At 41.7% G+C, this 18,216-nt stretch overlaps 1 protein-coding gene across 1 annotated transcript in view; it reads left to right on the top strand.

Moving 5' to 3' along the window:
* The window catches only part of Kcnab1 (potassium voltage-gated channel subfamily A regulatory beta subunit 1), a 274,528-nt gene that overhangs the window by 172,479 nt on the left and 83,833 nt on the right, over positions 1-18,216 (top strand). Inside the window, exon 3 of the mRNA XM_052180406.1 lies at positions 15,596-15,633. Within this exon, the coding sequence (XP_052036366.1) occupies positions 15,596-15,633 (38 nt within the window). The remainder of the gene's footprint in view (positions 1-15,595; positions 15,634-18,216) is intronic.

Raw genomic sequence — 18,216 nt, 5'->3', positions numbered from 1 at the left:
TTCATTTTGTATGTATGAAGCAGGTTCTAAGAAAAGAATTTGAAAGTAAGCAATTTTCTTAGAGATGGCTGAGGTTGTCACTATTTTCATCAGTGGAGAAGTGGAGCAGGAAGGGAGGCGAGTCACTGGACCAGCCAGTGTGTAGCTGGATCAGATAGCCCCGGGGATGAAGGAACCAGTGCAGATGGACACACGCCATGGGTGAGGAGCTGGTCCTTTTCTGACCAGCAGAGTTGTGGGCAGCTGGAAGCTCATGGAGAATTAAGCAGAGCAGCAATCCTTTCTGCTCTAGGACGTTGGTAGATTGTGTAGTAAGAATAGTATATAAAAAGTATATACTATTGTAAGTATTATAAGTAGTATAAAAAAATGTATAGTTTGTCAGTTTTTTCCCTATAGAGCTAGTCATCTACTATCTGTGGAGGTGGAAAAAAGGGGTGTGGTACGGCCAGAGGGTTAAGGACAAACAACTTCTAGAAAGGGAAGATCGGCCAGAGGTCCACCTCTACAACCTGTGAATGATCTTCTAATACAGATCTAGAATCTTTGGTATAGGTCACGAAGAACCAGATAACTGACCTAGTCACATTTGAGCTTTGCCAGGAAGGTGTCATGAATGGCCACTAAAGCCATGGGGCTGAGGACTGAATAAGAGAAATTTCTAAGTCATAAGCCTACTAGCAGCCTGTGTGATCCTGTCCCAGAAAACAAGAGTGCTGATGCTTTTTTTCTAAATCCCATCTTTCCTTTTTTTTTCTACTAAGCTATTTTTACTGTAGTCATTTACTTACTGCTGCTGAGACTTTTGTACTAGTAAAATGAAGGTCAAAGAAGCAGAGAATGCAAGGAGTAGTCTTGCCTTATTTTCTGTTGCTGTGAAGATGTACTATGACCAAGACAATTTATAGAAGAAAACAATTAACTGAGGACTTGCTTATGGTTTTAGTTAGTCCATTATCATGACAGGGAGCAGGGGGCAGGAAGGCAGGCATGATGTGGGAGAAGCTTCAAGCTACATCCCGGTCTGCACTTAGCAGGCAGAGAGGGAGAGACCCTGGGTGTGGCATGGGCTTTTGAAACATCAAAGTACACTCCCAGTGATATGCCTCCTCACCAAGGCCACGCTTCCTCCCCTAATCCTTCCCAAACAGTTCTGCTAACTGTGAACCAAACATCCGAGCATCTGAGCCTGTTACCGGCATTCTTACTTAAAGCACCACAGTCTGTAACTATCTGGCCAAGCTGAAGGCCCTGCAGAGTGTTACAATCTCCAGCTCGGGTCAAAGCCATCTTCTGCCCTCTCTGCTGAACGGTTCTTTACATTATTACAGTTTCTTTTCATATACTGTGTTTTCTTTCATGGATGGATTGAATACATTCCCATGATGTCCCAATCATCACTTAAAACAGTTGTTGACTGTGACTGCTAGTCTACCCACGTGGAAAGCTTTAATAAACACACACATATTGGGGGGAGGAAGAGGGAGAGAGAGGGTGGGAAGGAGGGAGAGAGGGAAAGAGACACAGAGAGAGGGAGGGAGGGAGAGAGGGAAAGAGACACACAGAGAGAGGGAGGGAGGGAGAGAGAGAAACAGAGAGGGGGAGGAAGGGAGAAAGAGACAGAGAGAGGGAGAGGGAGAAAGAGGGAGAGGAAGAGGGAGAGGGAGAGGGAGAGAGAGAGAGAGAGAGAGAGAGAGAGAGAGAGAGAGAGAGAGAGAGAGAACTATGCCTGGGCCTTCTTTCCAACTGACTAAACCATGATCTCTCCCTAGTTGGGAGGGGGTGGCTCATCAGTTCCCCAGGTGATCCCACTTTCTGGGCTGGAGTTGAGATTTACTAACCTGGACAAGGGATACCTGTCACAGGATTTTCCCCTGTCCAATTACATTAGTGCAGAGGAGGTCTGTGATTGGACAGGGAAAAGGAAGGTGGAGCTAAGAGTTGCACACACACACACACACACACACACACACACAGAGAGAGAGAGAGAGAGAGAGAGAGAGAGAGAGAGAGAGAGAGAGAGAGAGTCAGCATCTCAGTGTAGGGAGAAAGGGAAGATGGCTGTGGACATGAACCAAGTAGTATTTACCAGCCACAAGTAGTTGTGGAATCATAAGGTTAGATTAATTGGGGTAAAACTTTTATCATTATCAACTGGCTCTGAAATTATTGTATTGCCATCTTGTAAAGTGTGATTTTATTGATACATAAATCTGACTGATTAACCTTTAAGCGTCTTTTTTTTTAATTTTACATTTTCTATATTCTTTGTTTACATTCCAAATGATTTTCCCTTTCCTGGTTAAGCTTTAAGAGTCTTGATTCTACCGGGTTACTGGGTATTGTGCTATACAACCATGAGGTTGGCAGTTCCATTTAGTTACTAGAATGTGGGACAGAGCTGATGGCAGAGAGGGAACTAGCTAGTGAACTCCCGGGACAAGTGAGCCAGATGCTCGTGGCTGGCTGGAGAGAGTTGATGGCGGCAGGAGTGCAGTCGCATGGTCCAGATTTCACCTGGGTCCAGATTTCCCTGACCTGCCTGCAGTACTTGCTTATCACCGCTGGGTAGATGAGAACATTTGGCACATCTGAAAGTTTCACACAGCACGCAAGAGGCCCAGCCAGAAAGCAGGCATGTGCCCTTCTGCTCACCAGTGTGAGAAGCCAACAGGGAACCAGGTGTTCAATTTTTATTTACCTTTGCTTCCAGTTTTAAAAAAATATATATTTGAGCATTGTAGTATCTTTTTAATTTTTTCTATCCATAATGCTCCACCTCAAAATCCATAACAAATAGCAACTTTCCCAGTGCTTAGTTCAGTTGGGTTTGCCTTTAGAACTGATGATATATTCTACTGAGTTAGACTTTTACTGCAGTTTCTAAAGCGGCATCTTCCTATAAAACTTCTGCTGCTTCAAATAGTTTCTCCCAGATGAGAAGGAAAGTAACATTCAGTGAGTCCTGGTCATGGTCTGAGTGCTGTTGTGCATATGGTTGAAGTCATCTAACAGTGTGATCTGTAGAGACTCACAACCCAGACAAAGTTACCAACCCCAGCACTTGTCAACAAACAAACTCACATCATAGAGGTCGTGCTTGATGGCATTATGTCTATAGAATATATACAGAATGACTGACACAATATAAGTTCTCAAAATATTGGTCATTATCTCATCTCACTTCATCCTCACAACTATAGAGTAAGTATCACTGACTAATTTAGACATGAATTAAGTCTTGAGAGTGAATTAATAAATTGACTGTGGTCAATTTATTATTTGAAGTATATCCAAAAGAAATTCATAATTTGAAGTATATCCAAAAGAAAAAATTTAAATATGCCTTTAAGAGTTATAAAATAAGAAAATAATGAGCTGCCTATTAACTGAGGAGGGAGTCAATTTGCAAAACTGAATTCTGGTATGTTATTAGAGATAGTAATAAACAACACGAACTGAGCCCGAGGAAGGGAGTGTTAGTGCCTCACCTAATCTTTGAAAGCCATTCTTCATCACAGCACCTGCACAATACCTGTACAAGATGAGGCCAGCCAACATCCGAGAGGGAATGGGAAGAGGATCAGGAGTCCTCCTTCATAACAGAGGCACTACTTCAGTATTGGTCTTCTTTAAAGTTGTAGCTCTCTGGACTGGTTAACCAATCCAGGGAGTATATGGACAGCACAAATCACAATCAACACACACACACACACTCACACACACACACACACACACACACACACACACTAAATAATAACAGTAAAGAGTACAAGACAGGGGATTGCAAGATGGTACAACCACAGTGGAAATCAGTCTGGCAGTTCCTCAGAAAATGGACATAGTACCTGGACCTGAGGACCCAGCTATACCTCTCCTGGGCATATACTCAAAGGATGCTCCAACATATGACAAGGATACATCCTCTACTATGTTCAGAGTAGCCTTATTTATAATAGCCAGAAGCTAGAAAGAACCCAGATGTTACAGGCTTCCAGGAGCTGTTCTGTGCTTCTCTCAGACATAGATTAACTTTTCAGTATAGCCTATCATTTGGAAGGACAATGGACCTCTGTTAATCAGTCTTCTTGTCACTGAAACCAAAAGCCAAACAACTTGAAGAAGGTTACATTTTGGTTCCTGGTTTCAAAGGCGACAACCATGGTGGCTGGGAGGGAAAATCAGAATAATTCATTTCATGGAGACCAGAAGGCAGAGAAAAAGCAAATACTAGAAGTTAGAGAAGAATATAGATCTCAAAAACCACACCCACAGAGCCTCCTTCATCTAGGTCCCACCTCACACCTTTCCCACCATTCAATAACACCATCATATGACTCTATCACATGATCAGTACACTCACTACGGCACATACTAAATGTTTCTCCAGAAACCCCATCACAGACACACCCTGAAATACCCTTCACTAACCTCTTAAGTGTTCCTTGACCTAATCGAGCAGATAATCAAGTTAACCATCAGACATTACGTGGGGTCTGGATTAAACTGAATCCTAAAATTGAAGATAGATTACCCTGATTTTATGATTTAGGACTATTCCACTTTGTTCATGATGTTGTGTTAAATTTCTGCATATAAGTACTGAGAAAGAAAGTTCCTATTATTTTGATAGAAATAGTAGAGTCTGCATAAAAGGAGTGTGTGTCATTCAATGGGTGATGCAGAAATACCATTCTTAGCTTTGGTATAGCTATAAATGTTCTGTTAGGAAAAGATTATAGACATTTTTAAAGTAAAATTATTAGCAGCTTGTATTTATAATTGCTAATGAAGTAAGGTAATGTTTGTATGTAAGTTGATGAATCTATATAAGTGAACATAGGAACTGACTGAATCTAATTACATTATAGCTGAGAATGAATCTAATTACATTATGGCTGAAAATTATTTTAGGTTTTTATCAAATTGTCATATATATATGTATATATACATATATATATGAATTAAAACAATATATATATTCTGCCTTAATTCTTTTATAGTTTGAAAATTTCTTAGTCAAAAGCACATTTGTATTCCTGCTTTATTAAGAATGCCACACTATTCTTACTCTCTGAACACAAAATTTTCCTTTTAATAATATTTAATATCCTGAACATCTGGTCATTCATGGCCCAGGAAGAAGACCTTGAAAGAACTTCTTCCTGTTGCAAAAATATTTTTTCATCATTTTTACAATTATTATCTTCTTGTTTTCACCTAGACTTTTTTTTCTTTTTGCTTTTCAGGAAATTAAAATGCATTTCTTAACAGATCTTAGTATCCACGTGAATTCACACTGTGTTTTTTTTTTATGTTCAGAAACATAAAAACTTTTCAAAATTATTCCTATCTGAGGTAGAACACCTCTCTGAACTATCAGTGACAACAACAATTCAACAAATGTTGAGAGATAAAAGAAATAGTGCCGAAGCCTACATTGGATTTCAAATTCTTGGTATTTTGTCAGAACTCTTACCCATGGTAACTCGCCATTGAAAGGCATGATAGACCCCAAAAGAAACAAAAATATGTGTATGTGCACAGAATATATTCCAGTGTGCAAAGATCTCACAGGGTAAAAACATTGGCTGTCCTAGTAGCAGGTCACATTTTTGAAGAAGATATTTAAAATATTTGAATTTGTTTTAAGAATCAAAAATTGTATTTATTTCTTATATTCTATGCTAAGTATCTACTTTTACTCTAATACTGTTTACTTCACCTATGTTAACTACATATTTCTTATAAGAACTTTTCAAAGAGCAGCATGAGAAAGTTTTGTTGATGCTATATACTAAGTTTGTGTGTCCTACAAGTTGCATTTGAGTAAATAATCCCCATAAATATCAGTACAAGAGAAAGATTAGGAGCCATAACCAAAAAAAATTAGAATATAATATGATGACAACCCACATTCAGTGTTCCTTTTTAATGATAGAAAGTAGGACGAATTATGATTTGCTGCAACCTTTGTTTATTAAATGGATTGTTCAATAAAAGTAATCTTTGAGTATCTTTTGCTTCAAGCTAGGAAGGTATGAATATATAATTCAGTAACATGAGCAAAAGCAGAGAAGAAAATCTTAAAGTTTTTAAGCTTTTATATTTTGAATTTTTCCAAAGTGGCTCAAGAAACCAAATCAATTCAGAAATCGTGTCTTCGTAATGAAGTTTCAGGAAGGGAACTTATAGGTTTAAATTGGTAGTTACAGTTAATCTAGCATCAAAATTCAGAGCGTAGGTTGTCCTTTCTGATGAGGCTTTTAGTGTACACTAAGATGTTTGGCCTGCTGATGCTCACATAGCTCCTGAGCCACTGAAGGAGAGACAGCTGGCCATTCTTCACACTCTTCTAAGGTTGTCCACTTCCAAACAGCACATCCCTGTCATCCATCTCATCTTCAACACCACACTCTTGTTTAACTTGAACTGATCAGACAACTGGACAAATAGGACAAAATGGTTCTGGGAAAACTTGCCCTGAAATAACTCTGAAAACAACATGGAGCTAGAAGCCCTTGGCTCCTAAAAATAAGAAATTTTAAATCAAAGAAAGAAAGAAAATGGGAAGAAGAAAGTGTGGATGGGGAAAAACAAGAGACGGGCAAAGGAAAGGAGCCAAGTATTTGTACATTCTTTATAAAGGCCATAAAGAATGGACCACCCCTTAAACCCTCAGGACCTCAAATGTGCTCACATTCTCAGAGGTCAGAGGCCACTCGCCACAGATGTTTCTGTGATACCCAGACAGCATTGCCAGCCAGGGGCTACCTTCTGCTACACGTTTCATTCCTGGACAATCTGCCCCAGGACCCTTCCACAGATATCATACACTGTCATTAGTCAGTCTTCAACCAGGTCTTCACTTTTAAGTGTGCCAACTAAGAGTTGGGTCTGTTTTCTGTGTGTGAGATTGGGGTGGTGCTTGCAGAACAGCAAAGCCCTTAGACAAACCCTGATTACGATTTCAGGTGAAATCGAGAGAATGCCTAAGGGTGGAGGTGACTCGGAATGCCTAAGTGGCGGCAGGTAAACGGCATTCTTCATCCACAGATGGGCAACAAGAGAGAAGAAAGGGGTATGTAGTGCATCGCAGCCAAGGTTTCCACAGGAGAGACATTTGGCAGAGGGAAGAGCACGAACAGATCCCTAAAGCAGGACAATGTTGCAAACAGACAGATGTACAATTGTCTGGAATGGAGCATGGGTGCTAGGTAGAGGGCTCAAGGCACATCACCCAAAATCAGCACGGGCCTCTGGACGGTGTGGCTTAAACAGCCTCCCACTGAAGAGTAAGTCACTGCTCTACCACTGGAGCTCCTCATATGCAGAATAAGTGGTGTTTTCAACAAACGCTGCGGAGTTTTCCCATAAGGACTAGAACTGAGGATGCATACAGAAGAGTCTAGACTGGTGGTTCCCGACCTTCCTAACGCTGCAGCCCTTTACTGCAGTTCCTCATGCTCTGGCAACACCCATACACACACAATAAAATTATTTTCATTGCTACTTTATAACTGTAACTTTGCTGCTATTATGAATCATAATGTAAATATCTGTGTTTTCTGATGGTTTTAAGGTGGCCCCTGTAAAAGCGTCATTCAATTCCCATGGGGGGTTGAGACCCACAGGTTGAGAACCACTGGTCTAGAAAAAAATTAAAAATACAAAAAAAAAAACAAACAAAACCCACAGTGCATCTGTATGGCAGGCACTAAGAACTTCTTTCTCATCTGACTGTAACTTCTCATTTTACCACATTCCAAGTGTTAGACAAAGGATTTAAAGGGTGTTCAGTCATTAAAAGTGTGCGTGTGTGAGAGTACACTTAGTTTAGCTGTAAATGGGATACTACTTGCACTTTACCTACCTTGGAGGCGTGCGCTTTAATTCCACATGGCCTTCACGACTTCCATGTCAAGTTTTATTGCTATTTCAAGCTCTTTTGTAAAGTGCAGGTGTGAGAGGATGCCAGCCTCACCCCCTGAGAGCCTAGGTGGTATTATTGGTTCTTGTAAGAAAATGTAACCAAAATAAAAAGAAAAGGCTTGGTTGATAATCACGTTTGTTAACTCTGGCCAGATGCTCATTAGCAACGTACTAGAAGCCAAAAAGAAAAAAAAAAAAAAAAAAAAAAAGGCTGCAGCTTGGATCCAAAAATAAAGGCCAGGCTCTGGGTGAAATACTGACAGATGTGAGCCAAAATGAGGAGGAGGGATTAGGAGAGATGTTCCTGCATCATTTCCAGGAGGTGTAGCCTTGAGCTGTGTCCCAGTCCTGCAATACAAGCCTGCATCTCTGCTGTGGCCACAGTCGGGCTTCTCAGTCTGTCATGCCACATTCAGATCTCTTGGCTGCTTGTTAAAGACACAAGTAACCAGGGTGCAGCTCAGATAAAAATAATCAAAATCTCAGAGTGGTGTTGCTAGGAAATTCTAATGCTAAGCTAAGTTGGCGAGTTAATGGTGTCACTGAGGTAGAGACTATTACATTTTCTTATATTTCAGCATTCTCCTAAAAGTCCTGTGCTGATTTTTGTTTGTTTGTTTGTTTGTTTGTTTTTGTTTATTGCCACCAGCCGTTATCTTCCTAGTGAGTAGAAGACTCAGAACTCTAGCCCAGGCCTGATTGAATACATTGCTTCCTCAGGAAATGAGTGTCTTCATTCTGCGCCTTTAGGTTGATGTAATGTGACAAGTACAAGAAGTGAATTCCTCAGCCTTACCAAAGCCACCTGTCTAGACATCCCAGACCCACCACTAGAGACTTTTCAGCCCATATTGATAGACCTAGGATTTCTGGGCTTTCCTTTGCTTACTCTTGAACTAATATATTTCTCTTAATGAATGAGCAGAGTTCTTCCCACATCATCTTGCCATTAAGAAAATCATATTAAATAGCAAAACCACCTTAGTTCTCCTGGAGATGTTATAATGGAAAATGAGATCCTAGAATCAGAGACCCCTGACGATACAGCTGTTGCTCTATCTTCCTTCAGTAAGAAGGACTGTGGCATCTCTTTCTCCAGCGACAGTTGGTGCATCTTCCCACAATGTCACCACTCCCCTTCACTGGAGTCCTGCAGAGAGTAGAAAGATTATCATAGGGCCCTTCTCCAGGAAAGAAAATGACTCCAGGGATGGTGGGAAGCATATCAACCCCTTCAAACTAGACAAACTAATAAATTATAAGTGGGCATTATTCATCATTCTTCAATAAATCAATGTAAATATGCTTAGTAGGATATTGACCCGGTACTTTGAAGACTAATGATAGTCAAAAGGCAGTTCAGCTCAACTTAACCAACATTGACTAACCATCTACTAAGGCTCCACCTTCATTCTAGGGATTTGGAGAGTAGTGTGTGAAGAAAGGATTGGGGGGGGGGCAGTCTTCTTGAACAAAGTAACACAAATGGAATAATAGGTAACTTCTAAAAGAAGAAACACTATTTTTTTTTGTTATGGTGTACATAAGTAGCTTTATTAGCTTGCCATCACTATAATAACAATATATCTGGCTACTTATTTACTTTAGAATTCTGAGGGTGCAAAGTCCAAGATTAGTGGGAGCAGGGGGGGGGTAGAGAGGAGCTGTGAGCTTGACCTGACCTCTATGAGGTCAATTTGTGGCATCACATCATGACTAGAGTATGTGTCTGAACAAACAATGACCTCATCTCAAATAAGAAAGAGGGCAGAAGGGCCAAACTTGCTCCTTTCATGACATCTCCCTCATGACAGCTGCCAAGGACTTACGCACCCCAGTGACCTATGACCTCCTACAGAATCTACCTCTTAAAATTCCCACCACTTTCTAACAGCACCAGGCCAAATTCCCAACCTATGAGCCACTGGTGGCACACAACCATATTCAAACTATAGCAATAATATAAACATACATGATACATGTACTGTTATATATTGATAATTTTAAGCTATTTGAAAGGGAAAATTATTTAACTATAACTATTTTTTCATAATTCATCTCTTCCTTGACTAACATCTTCATTCTGTGTGATAGTGTCCTCTGGGCTATCTGACTTTCACCGTTATGTGTACAGCCTTACATTCTTTTTCCCCTCCATTTATTTATTTATTTTTCCACTTTACATCCTGATTGCAGTATCCCCATCCTCATAGCCCCCCATCTCAAACAGCCCCTCCCACATCCCCCTTTTTCCCTCCAGAAATGGGAGGCCTCTCCTGGGTGCCAATTTAACCTGGCACATCAAGTCACTGTAGGAAATAGGAACATCCTCTTCCACTGAGGCCAGACAGGGCAGCCCAGTTAGGGGAGTAGTATACACAGGCAGGCAACAGAGTCAGGGACAGGCCTTATACCTCTTGTTCGGAGGCCCACATGAGGACCAAGCTGCACATCTGCCTCAAATGTAGCCTTACATTCTTAAAAGCAACATAGAAGGGTTGTTTTTCATTGTCTTGCTTTGTTTTGATTTTCTGATTCCTTTTGGAATAGAACTGCTCCTAATACTAGTGCCATTACATCCTGGCTAGAATCACTGCCAGTGCTGAAGTGTAGGCTAGCCTTTCCTTCCACTGAAATGTACATATAGTTCTAGCTTTCAGAGTTGTATTTAGTCTTCAACAACATCAGTAATTACTTAATAAAAATGAGCTAAATGATGCTAGTTTATTTGCCTAAAACTTCAAATCAGAGAACTTTTCAGGATCTAGTTTTGAACATTATCTTAGAGGATGAGTTTTAGGCTGTAATTCTCATTCAGAAATGGATGTTATTTCTCAATAAATGACTTCCCCAAGGTTTGTCAAGTCTGAGAGGAGCAAATCATAATATAGGCAAATACAGGTTCGGATATAACAGTGTCTTGACTAGCAATTTATAATTCTATGATGGTACAGCAGCAATATACATTTGGTAGAAAGTATACTTTGATTTCTGTTATGGTGTTGGGGTGAAATCTAGGGTCTTGTGGGTGCTAGTTAGTACTGCCATAACTGAGCTAAACCCCAAACTTTTATACTTTGCGTGTGAATTGTGATCTTTCCTGGGACAGAATTTGCACTAAATGTTGTCCTGATGCCAGGCAGCAGCAGATGGGTAAGCCTCTGGTCAGCTAACCTACCACGGAGGAGACCGCTGATACCATACAATAGACTGCTGGCTAAGCTAGAAAATTTGGTACATGCAGAATGTGAAACATATTTGGCTTGTGGTATTTTCAACACATGAAAGATTTACCAGGCCATAACCTCTTTGTAAGTTAAAGAATGTCCCTGTAGAAAAGTGTTCAAGTACAGATGATTTGTAAGGTCAGCAAGAAACTCAGGCTCAGGGAAATCTTAAGGACTCAGTAGAGATGGGTCTATTCCCATTGATGACAGGAACAACTAAAAAAAACAAACAAACAAAAAGAAAAACTGCTTTCGCTGCACAGTGCAAGCAAGCCAGCAAATTCGTTAAGCACTGACCTAATTTTGCTTGAAGATATAGAAGAATAGCTAATTTGTGGGATTCATTACTGGGCCCATAGCTTGTGCCCATTTTAGTGCTTTGCCCAAAGCCATTTATAATGAATGATAAAATTAAGGGGTTCAGGTGTACAATCCTATGAAGTAGTGCCATCTTCGGCCCTTGGCTTGACAGCCCCACGCACCTCTGGCAACCCTGACTTTGACCAGTATATACTCAGTTTCCAAACGATCTGAGACTTCCCCACATCACACTTCAAGACAGCCATTCTCCATGTTTTTCTTTTTGTGAGCCCCCATCCAAAAGTTCTTCAACCCCTTCAAAGTACTCGCCACACCACACAGTGAGCTACAGGTCACCCAGACCTGCTTTCTCATTTGCTGCAATAGAAAGCGGCTCCAGTAACTTAACGTGCTGAATGTCTCTCCAAATTCCTGTGCTAGGATAGTTCCACCAACATTCTCAAATGTTTGTTCTCTGGACACACCGTTTCTGCCTCATTCAAAAGGACTCATAGAAATGTGTAGCCTCTGAAAAGGCTGAGCATTTTTACCCACTCAATACAGAATTGCATTTCCCAGCATCTCACTTATTTAATTCACATTCAAAACCAAACACTGCCATTTCCTCAGGCCATTAAGTTTTTCAAAGACAATCTTTCCTGTGTACAGTCAAGGCTGGTTTTATTTTGGTGCCTCAGGATAGGATTTTTCTCCATTTGTTTAGAATAATCCTGGGGAGAAAAAGTCTATGCCTATTATTTTCTTAAAATACTCAATTTTTTATGTGCAAATTCGTGCTCCTCTTATGTTTGCTGTAAGAAAAATGGCAATAAGCATATGGCACAAAGCAGTAACCATTTTATTTCAATGTTAAGAATGCATGTGGAGTCACAGGCGGTGGCAGGAGGGGAGGTTTTCATTAACTGACATGGTCTTTCACAAAGGCACCCTCTGCTTTCTCAGTTTGGGGCCTACCTACCTAGAAATAATATTGACCTTTGTTGTAAATGTTGATGTTTTTTTTTTTTTCAGAAAAAAAGGTTCCCATGTGTTTAAATGTCAGTAACTGCCTTAGTTAGGGTTTTACTACTCTGAACAGACACCATGACCAATGCAAGTTTTATAAAAGATAACATTTAATTGGGGCTGGCTTACAGGTTCAGAGGTTCAGTCCCTTGTCATCAAGGCAGAAGCATGGCAGCATCCAGGCATGGTGCAGGAGGAGCTGAGGGGTCCACATCTTTATCCAAAGAAAGCCAGGAACAGACTGGGCATCCTCAGGCATCTAGGAAGAAGATCTCCAAACCCATCCCCACAGTGACACACTTCCTCCAACAAAGCCACACCTTCTAGTAGTGCCACTGCCTTGGACGAGCATATACAAACCATCACAGTAACTCATTCAAAATTTGTGAAAATACCAAGTTGGTCAATTCCATCCCAGTGAAGCCAGACAAGCCTATCAGCTGATCTCAGCTGTGGGCACCCATTCGCAGCCTCTGCAGACAGAGAACACACTCGAAAGATCATTATACACTCCCTCTGTTTCTTTCTTTTTTTTCTTCAGTATTTATTCTTTAATGGTATTAACAGTCTCAGATAAGAAAGAAAACAAATGAGTTTACAGTCTTGTACAGCAATTGTGAAATTCACCTAATGAAGAGAACCAGTGTGTGTATATACATATATGTATATATGTGTATATATGATCCATGTATTTCCATGAGTATGTATATATTCATGGGTATATTTGTCTATGTACAGATACAATCAGAACACACTTAATGTGAAAATATAAATCCCAAATGCTCCACAATTCACTTTTTGAGTGCAAAAATATGTCTACAAGTAAAAATTTAGTTTAAGAATCCTTAGATACATGGAGTCTGAAAGCAGGCATATATTTCAAGTTATGCATAATAAAGTATATGTGAGCCATAACAGGGTGTGTAACACTAACTTAGTGATAGTTTAATTCATCAGCTTGATACACTGGAAGGGACAGCCTTCTCAAAGCCAATGATGTCTGCGAAAGCTTGGGTATCTCACTTGGTGTTGGCTACTGTGAGATTGCTCAGCCACATATGTGGATAATAAAATTGCCTTTTGAGCCTGTCAAATAAATCAAGAGAAATTTCCTGGTAGACCGTGTGGCATCTAGAAGGTGTGTCATAATAGGAGCTGAGACCGTTACAGTGGAATGAAGAATGTAAGCTGCCAGCAGCGTTTCGTTCACACCCTGTAAACACCAACCTTGGCCACGCCCAACTGCTTCCACACTTGCTCAGGTCTCCCCCTTGGCCCTTGCCCCACCCCATGCCCTGATGGTCTATACACAGCCCATGCCCTGATGGTCTATACACAGCCCATGCCCTGATGGTCTATACACAGCTCATGCCCTGATGGTCTATACACAGCCCATGCCTTGACAGTCTATACACAGCCCATGCCCTGATGGTCTATACACAGCCCATGCCCTGATGGTCTATACACAGCTCATGCCCTGATGGTCTATACACAGCCCATTCCCTGATGGTCTATACACAGCCCATGCCCTGATGGTCTATACACAGCCCATGCCCTGATGGTCTATACACAGCCCATGCCTTGATGGTCTATACACAGCCCATGCCCTGATGGTCTATACACAGCCCATGCCCTGATGGTCTATACAGAGCTCATCAGCACCTTCTTGTTTTCCCAAGCTCTTGTCTGTATCTGAAATGCTTACCCCTTTTTTCTCCATTCCCTTTACTCCTATAAGACTGAACCAAGGTATCACCTTGTCTAGGAAGTCCTCCATGAATTCTTTACCCCCAGGCCTAGGATAGAGTACTTGTTGGGGTTCTGTCTAAGCTCCACCCCACACCTACCTGGCAATAGCCAGGTATGCCCTGCCCCAGAGATCTGGCCCACTATAAGAGGGGCTACTTGCCCCTCCTCTCTCTCTTTGCTCTCCGCTCTCCCACAATGGCCGGCCACCACTCCACTTCTCTACTCTCTCTCTCTCTCTCTTTCTCTCTCTCTCTCTCTCTCTCTCTCTCTCTCTCTCTCTCTCTCTCTCTGCCTCTCTCTACCACTAACTCCCATCCCCTGCTCTGAATAAACTCTATTCTATACCATGCCTGTGTGTGTGTGGTCCCTCAGGGAGAAGAGGTGCCTAGACAGGGGCCTGCCTGGGCACCCCCTTTCCCATGCCACCGTGCCACACTCCCCTAACCCCCATTCTCCCCTTTTTAAGCCCCCTTCAGTACTCTCTGCCATAGTGCCTTGAGTTTGTCTTGGTTCCGGCATTTATCAAGATAAACTGTTAACTATGAGCTAATGATGGAAACTGTAGCATCACCTCATTACCCTAAGTACATGAATGTGATGTCATTGATATACTTAAGGTCCCCCCAAAATATGGATGAGGAAGGGATTGACTAAACAGGCTTCTGGATATGAGCATAACGTGCCTGCTCAGAGCCTTGCTTTACACACGCTGCTAGCTGTGTCCCCCTCCCGTTGGCTTCTTTGTTCTTGCCTTGGTTCCTGCCTCTAACTTCACCCCAAGCCAACAGACTTCCCAGAGCAGTTCACACAGAGAAGGTACATTAAATGTCACACACACACACACACACACACACACACGGGTCTTGTAAACAGAGCCTGGCAGAGTGTCTGAGAAGGTCCTCTTGAAAGGTAACAGAAAATACAAAACAAAGTCTTGTTAGGGCAAAGGGAAGAAGTCAAGGTCAGGCTCACTATGGCTGTGTACACTTTCTTGTGCTTGCTGTCAGAATGGGCCTTTAACTGCAGAAGAGGAAAACTAGGTGTGTAGCCCACGTGAGCTGCACAGCACCGGCTCCTCGTGCGTTTGGTCCTGTAGCAGAAGCAAAGTCTCATTGTAGGCCAGGGCTGCCTGCCACAAGCATCCACAGCAGCTTGAAGGAGCACTCTTCTTCCAAAGGGACATAGACCCTTTCTGGAATATTTAGGAAGTGGACAGGGGATGGGGGGAGTCTAGACAACAGGCGGCATGTGCCCACATAAGTACATTTGTGAACTCTCTGCTTGATACAAAAGTCTGCTCTTATCTGTATAATCTTAGGAAAACGGCGTCAAGTAATGCACAAATATTTGTTGTCTTGCAGGCACATGGGTGACATTCGGAGGTCAGATCTCAGATGAGGTAAGCTGCTCTCAGCTTCTACAGTTCTAATGATGAAAATGTGCAGTAGGCATTGTCTTCCCTTCCTAACATTTTTTTTCTTGGATTTTTATTTACATGTGTGTGTGGGGTGGTGTATAACTATACTGCCCAGTCATTAGGGAAGGCTAGCTTAGAAGCGGATCTTGGGTAACATAGTTTTAGGGGGCTGACAGCAGAAAATCTTCCAATAGCCGCACTCCCAGTAGCTAAAGAAGGAAGTCCTTTCTCCCAGGAGGACCCCAGTACATATCAAGAGACCTTGTAACTGGCATCAGGGAGGGATGTTTGGGGGTGGCACAAAGACACACTCACAGGGAGTACAGCGAAGGGCACAGACACTGTTAGGCACAAAGTAAGCAGCAACATAGGAGGGGAGTAAGTTCATAGCCAGGGTCTCCAGCCTGCGCATAACCTGACACTGCCTGGTGCTCTGTGCAGAAGGAAAAAGGCACTGGTGGCTAGCTAGCCTTGGAAGCATATCTAGTTTCCCCCAAGACTCTGACTGCCCCTTCATACTGTCCGTTCTCTGCTGCAGGGAGCCCATGTCTGGGCATGCAAGACTGACCCTGTGGATGAACCATTTCAAAATTCCATTTCTCAAAATTGCACAATAAAGTTGTCATGAACAGCTGCAGAGACACCAACACAGATGTACACCCCACAGCTAGCGTCCTTGTGGAGAGCAGCTGTGAGACGGTTCCTGCAGAGCTGTCCACAAGGGGGGACAAGGATGACTAGCCAAACCCAATCACACTCACAACTGAATGGCTCAACCCCACCTCTTCTCTAGGGGTAAAACATAAGCCAATATCTATGAATCTACCTCCCTGGTCACTCAGCTTTCACTCAGACTTCCAGATGCTGTCAACTCAAAGCAGCTACAAATGGCCACGATGCCCTGAGTACTGATTACCAGTGCCACCTCAGGAGAGTATAAAGTCCTTGTTCCTGAATATTTTAAATATGTTGGATAGGTACTTAGAAGGGATATTAACAAACTTAGTAACTTGATCATGTGTCTTTCAAATTTAAAAAAAAATCTTTACATATGTTTCTCATATAAGTAATAACTTTTTAAAAGTTATGAGAGCACATTTAGCTCCAAAAGCACAGAATTGGGGGATTTATTCCATATTTTTCTCACCTGTAATGTAGTTGAGGCAGTGTTAATAATAGAAACCCTGCTCACGTTAGTTTAGCCAAGAAGAGAGCTTTCAATTCGACATTTAAACTCTATGTTTAGGAAGAGAGCCATTCTCTCAGCTTTATACAGCCCTCTGCAACAACTTCCTCTTTGAGAACCAAGAATGAAATAGGTGCAGGAATATTTAAGACTTAAAAAGGAGCAGGGCAAAAGTTGTGTTTCTAGAAATTCTATGAAGAAGGGGAATGTATTCCAAGGATTGTCTGCAGCAACTCATTGGTGTGAACTTCTCATTGTGAGAGAAAGGTCTCTCATAAGACCTGTCCTGGCCATGTGGCTCATAGGCCATTAGGCCCTTGTTGAGGAAGTGGGGTCAACTTCCACGATGCCTCTGGGCTCCATGAGGGAGAGGGAGACCCCTCCATAGGAGCACTTATAATTTTCAGACAAGGAAACCAAAATCTGCAAAGGCCAAATGATTGCCCACAGTTATTTATTTAAATATTAAAAGGGCATTCGAGGACTATGTTCACATGCCATTACTGGGGCAACCTCAAGCAATTAACTTTTAGACAACAAGGGTTTCCAATCCATGGTCTATTGACTTTGGTGCTGTAGTAAGCTGGCATGTCATGGCTGAGTGTGAACTAGCGGACAACAAGCCCCAGAAAGGGAAGAGAGCCAGGAGCCTAGTGACTTACCCTTCTACAGCTAGGACACACCTCTTAAGGAGTCTGCCATCTCTAAAAAATGCTACAGACCAGGAACCAAATGCAGGGGACTCATAAGACATTTCAGATCAAAAACTGTATCAAGGCCTAAAACCAGTCTTTAGACTTAATTCAATGTCTTTCCCATTCTTCCACATGAGGTCTTCAGATCCTGTGATTGGGAAGGGTTTCTACTTTCAGTTACTCCATTTCAAAACTTCTCTGTAGATAAAATATAATTTTTAGATTTCCTAATAATAATCCATCAATATGCTGTATGACATACCATAATAGTTTTTACTATTTTTACTATATTTTACTATATTTGCTTTACTTTTCAGCTCTTCTTTAAAATAATGTCTCAATATTATCGAATTAAAAGGCAGTAACTGCTAGTGGATACGCCCACTAGCCTACCCATGGTCTTGAGAGGCTAATTTTCAAAACAGGAGAAACAGTCTATAGGAGAAACGCTGGAGAAGCAACTTTAGTCCACCATCAAAGAACATAATAGAAAATCAATTGTTATTATGTGCAAAGTGGAAAAATGTTTCAAACATCTAGCAAATTAATCAGCAAAGTGGAGAAAGACTCCTCCCCTGCTGTTTTCCACCATCTTCCTACAGCTCTACCTCAGGCTGATTGTTGCAGGTCGCCCTCTCCTCTCTTGGCACACTTCTTACTTGCACTGAGCAGCAAAGAGAATGG

The sequence above is a fragment of the Apodemus sylvaticus genome, chromosome 4 (genome assembly GCF_947179515.1).
Source record: "Apodemus sylvaticus chromosome 4, mApoSyl1.1, whole genome shotgun sequence".
Classification (NCBI taxonomy): domain Eukaryota; kingdom Metazoa; phylum Chordata; class Mammalia; order Rodentia; family Muridae; genus Apodemus; species Apodemus sylvaticus.
This window is presented reverse-complemented; position numbering and strand designations above follow the sequence as displayed.